Source organism: Pongo pygmaeus, chromosome 5, assembly GCF_028885625.2.
Source record: "Pongo pygmaeus isolate AG05252 chromosome 5, NHGRI_mPonPyg2-v2.0_pri, whole genome shotgun sequence".
NCBI lineage: Eukaryota > Metazoa > Chordata > Mammalia > Primates > Hominidae > Pongo > Pongo pygmaeus.
This window is the reverse complement of record NC_072378.2, coordinates 116,797,581-116,814,232: the sequence shown is the minus strand read 5'-3', so window position 1 is coordinate 116,814,232 and position 16,652 is coordinate 116,797,581. Positions and strand designations below refer to the sequence as shown.

Sequence of the window (16,652 nt, the reverse complement as noted above, 5' to 3'; positions counted from 1 at the left end):
TGCAAATTATATATGTGATACAGAGTTTCTATCCAAAATATATTAGAAACTCAACTCAATAGCATGAAAAATAAATTACCCAATTAAAAAATGGACAAAGGACCTGATAGACACTTATCCAAAGAAGACTTACAAATGGCCAACAGATATATGAAAAAAATGCTTAAAATCACTAATCATAGGGAAATACAAATTAAAATTATAATGATATATTACCTCACATCTGTCAGAATGGCTATTATCAAAAAGATGAAAGATAAGTATTGGTGAGGATGTGGAGAAAAGGCACCTTTTGTACACTGTTGGTAGAATGCAAATATAGCTATTATAGAAAAAAGTACAGACATTTGTCAAAAAATTTCAAATAGAATTACCATATAATCCAGCAATCCCACTTCTGGATATATATCCTAAGGACTTGAAATCAGTATGTCAAAGAGATATCTGCACTTGCATGTTCACTGCAGCATTATTCACAATGGCCATGATATGAAAGCAACCTAATTGCCCATCAAGGAGGAATGAATAAAGAAAATGTGGTAAAATGGAATACTATTCATCCAACAAAAAGAGGAAATTCTGCCATTTACAACATGAATGAATCTGGAGGACATTATGCTGGGTGAAATAAGCCAGGAACAAAAAGACAAAAACTGTGTGATCTCACTTATATGTAGAATCTAAACAACTCAAACTCATAGAAGTAGAGAGTAGAATGATGGTTACCAGATTGGGGGATATGGAGGGGATGAGGAATGGGAAGACAGTTAAAGGGTACAAAGTTGTCAGTAAAATATAAGGAATAGGTTTTAAAGATCCATTGCACAGCATGCTGACTATAGTTAGTAACCATGTATTGTATATTTCAAAATTGCTGAAAGAGATTTTAGTCAGGCACGGTGGCTCACGCCTGTAATCCCAGCACTTTGGGAGACTGAGGTGGGGTGGGAGGATCGCTTGAGGCCAGGAGTTCTAGACCAGCCTGGGCAATATGGCAAAACCCCATCTCTACTAAAAATACAAAAAACTAGCCGGGCATGGTGGTGCACGCCTGTCATCCCAGCTACTTGGGAGGCTGAGGCATTAGAATTGCTTGAACCTGGGAGATGGAGGTTGCAGTGAGCCGAGATCATGCCACTGCACTCCAGCCTGGGTGACGGAGTGAGACTCTATCTTGAGGAGGGAAAAAAAGAGAGTAGATTTTAAATGTTCTCATCATAAAAAAGGGTAAGTAAGGTGACAGATATGTTAATTAGCTTGATTTTTATCATTTCATGATGCAAATATATTTTAAAAACACAATATACCCCATAAATATATACCATTATTTCTCAATTTAAAATAAAAAATACATTCATGAAAAAAGTCTAAACATATGGAAAAGCAAAAAAAAATTTAAAACAATTACCATGTTAACATTAAACTAGTATTTCTGAATCTATAGTCACTGAGCTAACTACAATATCACCGTGATTAAATAAGATTAAAATCTTTTTAATTTTTGAAATGTTGCTTATTATACTTTAAAAACACATTTGTACAGCTGATTATTTAAAATTGGAATTAAATATCAATTAGTAGAGTTTGACATCTTTCAAAACATAGACTCTAGAGAAAACAATAAAAAGGGGTGCTTGTTCATTTAAAAAAAAAAAAAAAAGGATTTTCCTCTTTTAAAGTATAATTTCCATCCCAACAAAAAACGTAGTGGCAAATCCCAACACTAGGACAGATTGTCAGTTTTATGGGTACAACTGGAATACCCCTTCCTTACATAACAGAGTATTATTCACATAAGTTGTCTTCAACTTTCACACAGAAAGTGTTGTGATAGCTTTAAAAGAAATTTTCCTTAATGTATATGCTTCAAAATACAGTATTGAAGGATTATCCTTTGAAAAATTTTAAATCCCACTCTAAGATGCAAGCAGGAATAGATGTATAGATGTTCACTTAAATACAGTAAGCTGTGAGAAATTACTGAGCTAGAAAGCCAATATTTTGAAATTTTATACCAATAGGATTTTCCTATTTGTTGAACTTTTTAAATTGGTGTCTTCTCTTCATGGTGTCTTAGGGCACAGTCAGAAATAAAATAAAGTAGATAGGTTCAAGTAGTGCTTTCAAAGATGTGAGAGTTTTAAAACACACCAATATTTAACTCTTATTTTTGTGTGTCTTATTCTGTTAGGAGTATATAAAAATAGGCTGTGGTTAGTACAACAGAAATCAGTATCAAATGAAGGAGAATTGTGTTATCTAATTGACGGATTTCCAAAAATGACTTCTACTTTGGGTTAAATATGTTTATTTAAAAAAGAACTCTCTCTCCATAGTCAAGACTTTTAGATGTCTATTATCGGTAGAAACTTGTGGTTCTTTATACTCCTGTTTACATTTCATGAGGTAGTTCATACATGTATTTTCAAGTGGAATGGGTAATGGCCAGTGTATTTGTTAAAAACTATACATATCACATGTGTTTATGTAGGTATGAATGTATATTCTATATACACATGTGTATTCTAATATATTTCTGTGGCAATGTTAATTACCACATGCACAGGAAAAATAATGTGTCATCTGACCCATAAATCTGCATTTGTGTTTTAGTATGTGTATATAAAAAATTATTTACCCAGTGATGTTATCTGACATCAAATTGCAACAAATAAAATTTCTTGGTGCTAGTGGTTTGCATGATAAACACAAGTTTTTTGTGTATTTATGACCAGCACTTGTATTGGGTGAAAAGATAGTTATCCCTGTGGTTCAAGAAGGGGGAAAATAAAAGACTTGACTGTTTCATAAAAAGCATAATACATTAATACACAAAGTAGATTCTTTTATTCTGGAATTGTGACTGAAGGACAGTCATGGGGATTAAGAACAATGCTCTAAAAAAAATCTTGCTTCCCTTCAGTTAAATCATTTCCTTAACTGTTTCCTCTCACTGCTTTTTTGTTGTTTTTTGCTTTTTAACAGTAAGTCCCAGAACAAAGGTTTAATAATCTTCTTTTCCATCAGCTGACTGCTTTTTTGGATGGTAGGCATTCTCTGGTGCATTGGTACAGAAGACTTCACCATGGAAGCTCATGCTTGACCTTTCAATATGATCATGATATTTTTCATCTTGGCATAATATGGCTGCTGTGTCCTCATGCTTCAATGAAAAAGTCTGTCATTTCTACCACAAAGACCAAAGGGAAAATATTTTCAAATAAGTTTCAACTATTTTGTTAAAATTCACTTATCAAGTACTCTGAAAATGTCAACTATTGTTCCGTACTTTTAGCACATAAATGTACAAATTCTCATCTGAATCTTAAAAAAAGACGTAATTCTAAATTTCCGTGCACAAAATAATGTAAAAAACTTATAAAACATAAAAAAATTGTCAGAACTAGATGGAAAATTCAAAATCCACCAATCATCTTGGGAGATTTTAACACACCTCTCTTAGAAACTGGTGAGTTAGAAACTGACAAATTAAGCAGACTAGTACGTAAAAGACATGAATCAATTAACAAAACACATTCTTTTCTTACACACATGGGCCATTTCACTAAAACCAACACATACCAGATCATAAAGCAAATATCAACGAATTTCAAACTCATGTAATCACATCACAACTTAGAAGTTAGTGGCATAATATTTTTAAGGTCTGAAATTTAAAAGTACATTTCTAAATGATTCATAGGTCACGAATAAATCATAATATAAACTTTAAAATACTTAGAGCTGAATAACTTGTGGAATGCAGCTGAAATGGTACTTCAAGGTAAATTTTTAGCCTTCCCAAATTAAACATTTAACAACCTTAAGAAATTAGGGAAAGACTTAAGAATAATTCCAAAGAGAATAAAAGGTTGGAAATTCTAAAATTAAGAGCAAAAACTAAGGAAATAAGTAAAAATACTATAATCACTATAACTGAATTCAGCGAGAGTGATTGAGACAAAAAGGCACAACGAAAACAATATGAAAAATGATCAAAGCCCACATTAAACAGAGATTTTAAAAAGAACATGGATTGGTATGCTAACTTCTGCTTTAAGCCAAACTAGAGTAATAGGAACCAGGACAAAAACATGAAACAAGTTTCCAGACATTAGACATCAGACAATGAGGAACCGTGATCTATGAAACAGAAGAAGCAAACTAGCTGAGCCCTATGACTACTCTGTCTCTTACTGCCTAGAGTTTCACGATTGCAGGGCAAGGAAGGGAAATCCAGGTATAGCCACGAAGTCTCTGAGTTGGGGAGAAAGAGTTAGGAATCCAGGGAGGACAAAACTAGAGTTCACAAGGTAGAGTACCAAATGTGACAAAACTACACAGATTGCTCCAGATTATCTGCAGAGGATTCCCCTTTGAGTCTTCAGCCGAGTATTGTTGACCACATGTGACTACTACCCAAGGCCTTCTAAAGAATCACCTGAAAGCACAAGGGGAAACAATTTTTGGAGCCCACAATGATCAGGAACAGTTTAAGTTCCACTAGCCAAAGTGAAAATCCCTTGTAATTCATAGGGTAATAGAGTACTCGGAATGGTACTGACTCAGCAGTAAAATAAATGTTGTTCTGTGCCTGCCTTACAAAGTTTAAAAGCAAGCCTTTAAAGGATCACATTTTTTCCCCTAGTAACTTGTGTTAAGAAGAACAAATATGGGAAATGCAATATCCAAACATGTAAATGCATGCAAATGAAAAATACAACTCATAATAAAAAAATCAATAAACAGAAACAGAGCAAGAAATGACAGAATTAGTAGCAAGGCCATTCAAACAGCTATTATACTTGCTGTGTTCAAGCCAGCAGAGGAAAGCTTGAGTATGATAAAAAAATGGAAGATATAAAACAGATCCAAATTGAATTTTTAAAGATAAAATACACAATGTCTGATATAAAAAATACACTAATGGAATTAAGAAATTAGACACAACAGAAGACAAGATTAGTGAACTTGAAGACGAAGCAATGAAAACTATACAAAATGAAAAATAACCAAAAATGAGCAAAGCATTAATAAGCTGTGTATTTCAGGCAGGCTAATATAAGTGGAATTGGAAATGAAAAAATGTTTAAATAATTGCTGTGTTTCCAAATTTGATGAAAACTATAAATCCATGGTTCCTAGGAAGCTCAGCTAACTCCAAGAACAAGAAGTGGTTGCTTTGGGGTGTAAAATACGCATTTAAAACTTGGTGTTACTCTCATATGATTTAAAAAACATACTGTAGCCCTGCACTCCCTACTGAGCACTTGAAATATGGCTAGTGCCAGTAAAAAAGTGAACTTTTGCTTATGGTAATGGCAGCACATCTCTATGAATTTATTAGAAAATCCTATTTTTATTGCCCAAAGAAGAAACTTTGTACCCAGCCACCTCCCATTTCCAACTTTCCCCAGTCCTAGATACTAATTTATTTCTGTTTCTATAGATTTGTCTATTCTGAACATTTCATATAAATGGAATCTGGTTTCTTTCACTTAGCCTAATGTTTTCAATGTTCATCCATGTTGTACCATATATCCATATTTCATTTTATTACTGAGTAATACCCCATTTTATGAATATAACATTTTATTTATCCATTGGCTGATGAACATTTGTTTCTACATTTTGACTATCATGAATTGATCCCTTTATCAAATGACCCTCTTTATCTCCAGCAATAAATATTCCTTGCTCTGAAATGCACCTTGATATGCATTATATGGCCACCCCAACTTACTTTTGATTTGTGATAGCATGGTATATCTTTTTTCCATCCTTTTACTTTTCACCAATTTGCTTCTTGAAAACATTTTCTTAGAGGCAAAATACGGCCTTACTTTCTTATTAAAACTGATAACCTCTGCACTTTAATTGGCATGTTTAAATCATTAGTAATTACTGTGATTACTGATATAACTGAGTTTGATCTTTCTTGCTATTTGTTCCATCTTCATTTGTTTTTTCTCTTTTTCTATCTAGTTTTGGATTAGCTATTTTTTATAATTCTATTTTTTCTCCTTTGTTGGTTTTAGAAAGTAAATGGATTTTTAACCAATAATAGCATCTGTCTTTGTTCTGTTAGGAAACAACAATCTTAAGAAAAAATGAAATGGACACATTTATATAAATGCAATTTTAAAATATTTTATTATTTTTAATATAGTGTTGTAACATTTCATAATATTGCATACTGCTCAAAAGTTGGTTTATTTAGTAGGGTAAGAATATCTTCTCTTCTTACTCCCCAGTCAGAATTTAAAGATATACTATCCTTTTAGAGCTCTATTATATTGGCTCCTAAAATGTCACATTTCATAAAACAGTAATACTATAAACTAAACTGAATAAAGGTTAAGAACAATTTGATTTCACAGTTTCACAAGCAGCCAGTAGATTGCTGAATTGAGAACCACAACAAAAATTCACTAAGACTATATTTATTTTTCCATAATGCTCCTTCTTAAAAGAAGAAAAAATATAAAGGCAAAGGTAATATATGCTTCTTTTAGTCCTTTATCCAATAAATCAACCTTTAACTGCAAACAGGTTTTACAGTTACCAAATGACATGTTAGTTCTGTGCCAGCAGAATTTATTACTTTTTTGCTTTCTTGTTCTGGTGTTACCAGTAAGTTGACCAAATGACACTAAAATTTAAGGACACTATCACTTAAAACAACGTTTTGAAATAAAACACAGTAAAAAGACCACACCAGTGAGTCAAATGCTTATAAATATAAAACAAGCATAATTGCATAGATTAGATTAAATAGGAGAAATTCAGATTCAGACAAAATAAAACACCAAATTTAATTAAATAAATGAAAAGGACTCTTTCAAGTATTTCTTGATATTTGCATTAATGCTACATGCATTCCTCTTTATAACACTTTTTTTTGGCATAGTTTCTCTTGGATTTAAATATAACAAATCTTAGAAAAGCAAGTTAAAAAAGTATTTTTCCTCCCACAAGGGCCAGTGAAGACTATTGAAAATACTTTTTGGAGCATTTTATTTATTTTTTTCTTTTCTTTCTTTCTTCCTTTTTTTTTTTTTTTTTCCTGGTCAGGGCTCTGCCTGATGAAATATTTTAAATGGTATACTTGAAAAGAGTAGCTATATTTTTGAAGAATTTTCATCACAAAGTTATTTGTTAGTCTTGATCCAATAAACTCATAACAATAAGCTAAGCCAAGCCAAGAGCTGGTCCCAACTGCTATACAGTGCTCTTTGCAATCAAATCTAAAATTAATTACCCAAGTAATATATTTAAGGAAATAAATAAAACTGTATTTAAATGCTTATGAAGTATAATCACAGTCTGTAGAGATATGTTTGTTTTACCGGCAAAATTTAAGTTTCCTTTCACAGGTCATTCTGTGTGCATGCATGAACACACACATATTTATTATTTTTCCTTCTATAAGAACTACCTTGTTTGAAAAATTTGGCTTAGAAATTTATTATAGTGACTACAGGGTCCTCGAAATAAAAGGAGGCACAGCTGGTTAGTTTATGAATCATGCTGCATTATCAATTTTAATTGACTAGAAAGAGTAGAATACCCTGTTACCTGATACTTAGAACCATCTGCACCACAAAAATGTTAGTCTGATAAATTCACCATCGATTTGGTAAGCTTTAATATAACTACCCTGTTTTTTGAATACGGATAATGCAAAAGAAAACCATTTTATACTCAACTATATACCTTCCACTATGAAAAAAGGGGCACAGATACAATCTTCTATTTAATAATAAAAAAGGGCTGGCAGATGCACTCAGCATTACGAACACCATTTAAACCTGTATTTTACAGCTGTAGGTTTTAAGTGTCTTGTCAAAAGCTTAGTTTCATGATATGTAATTTACAAAGTGACATATTCTTTAAAAGTACTCCTATATACATTTTCCTCTTGGAACGTGCCTCTGATTTCCAGCAGAAACATTACAAATACTATCACAAATGAAATCTTTTTTTTAAAGAATAGACCATGAATCATATCAAAATTGCCTTAGTTCTCATCTTAAAAAGAGTTGTAAACTAAGTTTTAAGTAAGTATTCTAGGTATATAATTGGACACGTAAATAGCCTACGTATAACTATAAATTAAAAGATTGAGTTCAACAGTAGTTGAACTGTGAGAGTAACACACACACACATATGTATAAATAAATATATATATAATTTTTCTATTGAAACCTTTCTTTTAAACTTTCAGTTTGAAGAGGTTTTTGCTGTTAAATCATAAAACATACATATTGACCAATCTGACATGAATGTAATCTATGATTCATAACAAGCAGCAGTATGACCCTCTGAGTATTACTAAAAGAAAAAAGTCTATTATAGATTTGAACCATATTAAAGAATCTTTAGCAATTTTCATTATCATTTAGCATCCAAATGTTAAATGCATTTAATACAATTTAACACATAATAAGGTTATTTCTTCAGGATAATTTCGTCATTCAAGTACCTAAACTTGTACTTAAACTAGTACTATTATGTAGAAAATGAAACTTTTCAATTACTGCTCTGAAAAATCAGAGAAATAATTAGTTATTATTTTAGATATGCAGCACTACTTTAGATTCATGATGACATCTCTGTCATGATGCTCTTTAAAACAATGAGTGAAAAACAATAAAACACTATTTCAAAAATGGTAGCATATTTGGTTGAAATACAAAATATACTAATATACATAGCACTTATATGTTAAAAACAGAAATATTTAAACATTTTGTAAAGTAATCTTTCTAAAGTGTTCAACATGAAAAACAGCTTCTCCCTTCACAATTGCCACATTTTAATGGATTATCAGTACAATATTTCTTCTGTTTTATAAATAAATTTTATAGGTTTTCTGTTGCAGTTTTTTGCAAAGTATAACCTACAGCACAGTGATATGCATAATTTAAGGTAATAAATATTTTCACATTCTAATTTAGCATTTGCATTATTTCATGCTTCTGAAGCTTTTTTGTTTTTATTTCTGCTTCAAGATAGAGGTAGATTTAGTAGAGATTGGATGTGTAAGACTTACTGCCAAAATGCAATTATCAATAGGTTTACTGCTAATGTGCAGTTTCCAAGAATGCTTGAAAAAATTCAGAATTACTAAGTAATACTTCACCAAAGTTCTCCTTTTCAAGCTTAAATTACTAAATAATTGCATATTCAATTATTCACAAATAGATACAAAAATCCAAACAACAGAAGATATAAATACAGGCACGGCAACAAAACTAAAACAACAACAAACTACAATGAAAGGTTGCATCTGAATGGAAATTTTTGTTTCATTTTGCTTTCTAAAAGTGCATCAAATTCTCTTTACTGTTCTATGTAAAAAAACAAACATTCTTACTGACATTGGCAACAAAGAGGAGTTACCTGAAGCTACCCTTTTTAGCCATAAATTTTTTTTCCTCCAGTAAGTTAAAGTTGAAATCCATCCATTGGTGCTTCCTGCTGCTGAAATATAAACTGTTGTTGGTTTTCATCCACTTGAGGTACAATGCTGGGGTCATCTTCTTCTACACCAAAGTAATGTTCAATCAGATCAAATGCCTTCTGGTAAATTTCCTGATTTTCATGGCTTTGCAAAAACTCAATTTTATCCAGACCTGTTATACAAAGTATATATATATATATATAAAAACAAACTGTTACTACAATTTCAGTATATGTTTAAATCAAAATAATAAATGAACATCATCTATCACCTCACTGGCAATGGGACAGCTATTTTAATCTAATTGTTGCACATATCGATAGCCATCACTTACGATTTATACTTCAAGAATGAGAGTATGTAGCAATGTGATATGAAGAAGGACCGTAGGCCTGGGAGTAAGGTCACAGACACCACCCTGCTAGGTGTGTGATCTTGGCCAGGTAAGTTCAGTTCTTCTGTTTCTCAACTGTAAAATGGCAGTTTTAGATTAACTCCACAGGTCCTTTCTAGAGTAATTAACAAAGCCCAAAAAGGGAAAGCAACAAAACAAAAAAAATGAAGAAACTAAAACACGCTGAGCCAGAGAATATCACTATGAAATAAATGTGTAAAATTTGCAAACCCATACAACAAAAAACATATGGCTGTTGTGCGATTTAAAAGAATTACAATCTACAATTGAAACTGAAAGGCCTCATTTTGAAAAGATGAGAAGAATCAATAGCAATCGATTTTACTGCTTATCAGAAAAAGCTCTACACATAAGTCTGGGTAGTGCTGAAAATACATTTCATTTAATTACAGATAAACCACTTCAATCAGATTATCATAGAATAAAAAAGCAGCAAAGCAGTCATATCTATACACAATCACAGAATAGCTCAAACCCTAGTCTAACTTGGGGTCAAAATAATGACTGTAGTAAGACAATATTCTTAAATCAGTGACTAATATCTTGTATTCATGTAATGTCTTATCCAGTGATGTTATATAATTTGAAAGAAAGACAAAGTGATATCATGGGCTTTAAGAATCAGAAATAAAAGTCTGAATCAGCCATACAATGTAAGAGGATTTAATACAGAAAAGTGAATATTCAATGCAAATAAAAGAAAATCAATTTAGATTCATGCCTTATTTAAAATAAATTCCATATGATTAAGTTAAATGTTTTAAGAACCTAATTTTTAAAACTTGGCAAATAAAAAAATTAATTTTCATCAAATCTCTGTGGAGGCAATGACTTTGTAAACTTTGAAAGAATAGAAAATTAGACTGAGTTATTTAAACATAAATGAACATGGTATGTTTTATTAAAATAAAAGAATGTATTCAATGGATGATCTGAAAAACAATAGACCGAGGAAAAAGCCATATCAAAATAAACTACTATAAAATAAAATTCAAATTTTTACCAAAAAGAAAAGTCAAATAGATAACCAGACAAAGTACAATAAATATGCAATTTGGATAAGGACACAGACTAACTCATGAAAAATACATACTACTATCTATAGGAAATAAACCAAAAAATGTACATAAAAGCAACTTGGTGTACTATTTTACATCTGATGAGTCTGCAAAATAAACAAAACAAGTATGAGGTTGTAGAATAGATTCATACAATGCCAGTGACACTGTCAGCAACAGGCCTTTGGAAAGCAAAATTAGAAGACATATGAAAAGCTTAAAAAGAAGTCAGTGCCCTAAGACTCAGCAACTGTATTCCTGAAAATTTATCCCCGGATATTAATTCCATAAAACAAATAAACATATACACCGAAAGATGCTTATTTTGGTATACATAAAGTGATAAACTGGGAACAAACTAATGGTCAACAACAGGTTATGGTTAAACTTCCATTCAAATGGCTAAAACCTGACTCAATATGTAGCATTATGGCCAGACATGGTGGCTCATATCTGTAATTCCAGCACTTTGGGAGTTGAGGTGGGCGGATCACTTGAGGCCAGGAGCTTGAGACCAGTCTAGCCAACATGGAGAGACCCCATCTCTACTAAAAATACAAAAATCAGCAGGGCATGGTGGCATGCACCTGTAATCCCAGCTACTTGGGAGGCTGAGGCACATGAATTGCTTGAACATGGGAGGCGGAGGTTTCAGTGAGCCAAGATCACACCACCGCACTCCAGCCTGGGAGACGGAGTAAAACTGTGTCTCAAAAAAAAAAAAAATTACATATTTATACATAGTATATATATATAACATTATGTGGCCATTATAATAAAAATTATGTAGAAATGTACAATTTCTCCAAAATGTTAAAAAGTAGAACATAAAACTATGCATACAATACAATTAAGTCAATGTAAAGTATTTGTGCATAAAGACAATGTTAAAAAAAGGTAAATAATAAAAATAAATTGTTAGGGTAATAAAATTACGGGTGACATTTTAAAACTTAAAAAAATACATACTGCTTTTACGACAAAAAAATTGTAGGGAACTGGAAGGGGAAAGTATCTATGACAGATAGTTAAGAACTGACTATAATTGCAAATTTTTAACTGATTGCTTACCATATGCTTCTTCAATGAGAGCACAGTATGGATTAATGCCTATTCCATTCTGCTTAGATTCTTGTTCTCCAAGACGTAAAATATTTTCAAGTCCATTTAAAGCCACTTGGACTATTTTGGAGTCCATAACAGTCAAAAGATCACAAAGTGGTTTAATGCAGCCTAAGGCTACCAAATACCTTCAGATTAATTTAAAAGAGAAGAAACAGGGAAAAAAAGATTTAAAAAGACTTAAGTACTGTTTGTAACAATGACACAAAAATATTTTTCATAGTGAAATGTTACATAAGCAATTAAGAAAAAGTATTCCTATACAAATGCAAACATTACACACATTTAAATTCTCACATAGGAAACTTAAAATTTTCTTTACTCACCTATTCTCTAATTTAACATAATTAGCAATAAATGGTCTTGCAAAGACTATAAAATACACACACAAACTGGTACTTCGGCCTGTTTTTCATGGTGCTCATCTGAGCACTAAACGTAGGTTCGAAAGGTTTTTTTTTTTTTTTTTAAAGGCAAGCCTACACACACACATACACACACACACACGGAGGTCATATGGGGGTAGACAGAAATGGAAAGAAAGAAGAGACATCTAAATTAAACTTGAGAAAATTTCCCATAAAAACAATCACAGCTAATGTTCTGAAACATATACTGTGTTTCAGAAGCATAGAAGGTCTGTAGGAACAAAACAGGCTCTCTTGTGAATAATGTTCATAAATAATATTCACAAAAAAATTCTTTAATTTCTGAATGCATGTCCTTTTCTAGTTATTGGCTGGTTTTCTGTACTCTATAATGTAAACGAAGTAGCTGATTTGTTCACTTGGCAAAAAGTCCGTATTAAGTACAAAGGTTAAAAACATACTATGAAGCCAGGCTGTGTGCCTTCAAGTCCCAATTCCACTCCTTATTAGTTGTGTGACCTTGAGCAATTACTCTGTCTCAGTTTCCTCATCTTAAAAATGGGAATAATAATAGTACCAACTTCAGAGAGTTGTTGTAAGAACACAATAGACATTTAATAAAAGTTTCTGTCCCTCTTAACAAAAAAGATGTATATACCTTCACCGGAGCACTCATTTGCCCTATACTGTACTGTAATTGATCAAAAATATCTGTTGAATAATAACTGCCTCAAAGTTCAGAGATTACAGGAGATAAAATACATGAAAGTACCGGATACATTGCTGGTGCTCAATAACTGAAATGACTTACTAAGCACAATAACTTGCAATAGTAGGCACTCAACTAGTGGTATGGATGCATAACTTAATCTGAGATCAAGAGGTCTTTTCCCATATATGCAGACTTAATGAAATGATAAAAGTGGTTAGAAAAATAATTATCCCAGTTTGGATACTTAATCCATACTAATAAATTAAAGGAATAGTATACAGAATAGATATAACCACGAAAATTAATTGAAAAAATACAACTATTTGCAGGTGAACAAACTTGCAGCCCAAATAAAATAAAAATAATATCAGCATTAAAAAAATACAAAATAGAACAAAGGAAGGGTCTTGATTTATTACTGCTTGTATCTATGACACAAAGTGGAAATACTGATGAAAGCAAAGAGATAGAATAGAAAATAAAAGGAAGAGACAGATGCTACCAATATACAGCGATACAAATTTGAGAGAGCAAGATAATACTACAAATGAAGGCAATAAAAGACAACAATTTCACAATAGGTAGATTTCAAAATTATGTGATTTATAAAATTGCACCGTAATTTGACTTGTTTTATAAATTGAAAAATAAATCAAATATGCATTAGAAAATATTTTCTAAGAAGTCTAGTTTCATGGAGGGATCCTCTGAACAAGACGATTCTGTAGAAGCTTTTAATAGAAGTGTAAGTGAAACTTTGCTACGGGAGATAAAAAAGAATGAAAGTACATGATAAAAAGAGATTCAGGAATCAATACTGATAATAAAAATTATGATGATTACAAATAATAATAGTAGCTATTCTTAATTATCTATTAGTTATTAATAATATGTTTAGGCACTGTACTGACACTTCAAAGACATAAATTTCACTTAACTATCAAGATACAGTCCCTCAGTTTCATCGGAGATTGGTTCCAGGACATCCTTCCTCTCAATACCAAAATCCACAGATGCTCAATTCCTTTATATAAAATGGCATAGTATTTGCGTACAACCTATGCATATCTTTCCATGTATTTGAAATTATCTTTAGATTACTTATAATACCTAAAACAATGTAATTGCTATGATGTTGCTAATTGTTGTATTGTGTTTTTAAATTTGCATTATTTTGTAGTGTTGTACTGGCATTTTTTACTGTTTTTTTCTTTTTTAGTATTTTTGACCTGCAGGTGGTTGAACCCACAGATGCAAAACCCAAGGATATGGAAGGCTGACTATACTACCATTACTATTGATTACTGGAACTCATTTTTTAAAATGAAGAAACTAGATTAGAGGGGTTAAATGACTTTGTCAAGACCGCACAACTTTTACTGAAGGAGCAGGATTTGAAATCAGGCTGACTTAAAAGCCCATGCACCTATTATTTACGTTGTCAGCAGAATAAATAAATTTAGAAAGCCTAGACTCAAAAAGCTAATATGAAAAAAAGGTAACTAGTATAGAAAAATAAAAGTAAGATACTATCCATAGGCAAGGCTAACAATCAATGAGGAACAGAACATCACCATATAAGCAACGTCTATTTCAATTTTATTTAAAGTAAGTGGATATTCAAATTTATTAGCCATTTCTGTACAATAAAGCTCTATTTTTGTGATTAAAAAATATTCAATGCCCATGACAGTGTACTCTGCAAATTAACATAGACCGTTCCCGTTTGGATTTTTAATCTCTGATTTTTCTTAAGCAGCCTATCAAGGAGAATGATGTTAATTATATGTTAAATGGAAAAAAAAAAAAAACATTGTGAATGCGTAACTGATATAATACATGCTGTCATTTCATATTATCAAACTGACTTGGAAATAATATTTTAGTTCCATCAGTAAATTAAAATGTTTTAATTTCAACTTTTGTCTCATTTACATTTAAAAAACAATTAAAAAGTTTATATCATACCTTATTTGCTCTGGAGTACCTCCTGATGTTGCATTAGTTATAGCCCAAGCTGCTTCTTTTCTGGTACGAAACTCTGCTTTCTGAAGAATCTCAATCAAAACAGGAAAAATATTTGCATCTATAACAGCCTGAGAGGGGGAAAAATATATAATCAGTACAAATACTGTTTCTAAAACACTACCAGTAAAAAAAATCTTGAAACTCAATGGCTTCAAAATGTCAAGGTTTTTGGAAATACCTTTCCAAGAATTTTTAATTTCTATTCTGTCAGCAAACTTTTCAAATATTTTTCTTTTTACATAGGAAATTAGCTTTTTAAAGACTGGAGAATAGCAAAATATAAATTTTAGAGATGATAAAGCACAAGGCATGTGACTGATCAAAATGGATAAGTAATCACTGATGCAAGAAGCTTGATAGAACCCTAATAAATCATTAAAAGCTTTGAGAGGAAGATTATTGCATAACTTATTTAAAACTAATGCAGAAAAATATCTTTCTAAAGACAAACCATTATGTGTCAGGCACTGTGCTAGACACACACACACACACACACACACACACACACACACACACACACTTGCTGTTCTCCACTAGAATACTACAAGTAAATGTTATTTTAGAGGAGGAAAGGCCATGTTCTTTAAAATACTTTTTTGGTATCTTTTTAAAAAGGAATCTTTTTTAGTAAAAGTGTTAACTTTTGTCCAAACTGGCTTCTTAGACCTTGCTGTTCTACTCTCAGATCTGAAGGGTAGTTACCTGAATCTGAGCTCTATTTCCAGCAGTGATGTTAGAAACAGTCCAGCAGGCTTCTTTTCTAATTGACTCCTTTGGGCTACTCAACAAATGTAAGAGACAGGGTAACGCAGAACAATTCAAAATTACCTAAAACAAGTTAGAAATGGAAACAAAAAGTTTTATAGTAAATAACCTATTTGAAAATCTACTAATGAATTATTTAGATGTACAAAAACCATTCCAGAAAATGAAATTAAGGAGAAATTCCTCCCAAAGTAAAACTTGCTGTCTTCTACACTTCTGCTATTGATAAACCTAGTCTTGTGCCACTATAAGGAAGTGCCCTGTTCTCAACCCAATAAAATGAAAATCAGAGGTGTATCCTTCATATTTACAAATGTTCTCAGAGTTCAACTGATAAAACTGAAAAAAGATTCGGTGACTGAGGTCAGGATCCAACCTCTAGTTTTGCCAAATGAATTGGTGAAAAAAAATACATATGCCATACAGTCTGAGAAAATCCAATTCTACAACCATTAAAAACATTAGCATGTAGAATCAATTGGCTTCATAAAAATTTTTACTATCTTACTCTTCTTCTGTAAACAAGTATATTCTGCATTGTCCCTTTACATTCTTTATTCCATTGCAAGATTAATGATGTTCCTATATTCAAAATACTCCAATGATTTACATTAAATTCATCTGGTGAAGAAGTGTGGAGCAGTGCACTGGAAATCCAACTGAAAATTACAGTATATGTCTAGAATGGCATTTTCATTTCAATAGCTGTATTAAATGA

At 31.7% G+C, this 16,652-nt stretch overlaps 1 protein-coding gene across 5 annotated transcripts in view; it reads right to left on the bottom strand.

Moving 5' to 3' along the window:
- Positions 1–2,828: 2,828 nt before the first annotated feature.
- KPNA5 (karyopherin subunit alpha 5) overlaps positions 2,829–16,652 on the bottom strand; it is a 57,657-nt gene continuing 43,833 nt past the window's right edge. For 4 of the 5 annotated variants that reach the window (XM_054491806.2, XM_054491805.2, XM_054491808.2 and 1 more), the window contains 5 exons: positions 15,872–15,997; positions 15,110–15,237; positions 12,011–12,189; positions 9,406–9,638; positions 2,829–3,187 (listed from right to left, as the gene is read on the bottom strand). In XM_054491806.2, the coding sequence (XP_054347781.2) occupies positions 9,451–9,638; positions 12,011–12,189; positions 15,110–15,237; positions 15,872–15,997 (621 nt within the window). In that variant the 3' untranslated portion in view covers positions 2,829–3,187; positions 9,406–9,450. Of the gene's footprint in view, positions 3,188–7,273; positions 9,639–12,010; positions 12,190–15,109; positions 15,238–15,871; positions 15,998–16,652 lie in introns of those variants that run through there. The other variant, XM_054491807.2, reaches the window with a different exon arrangement.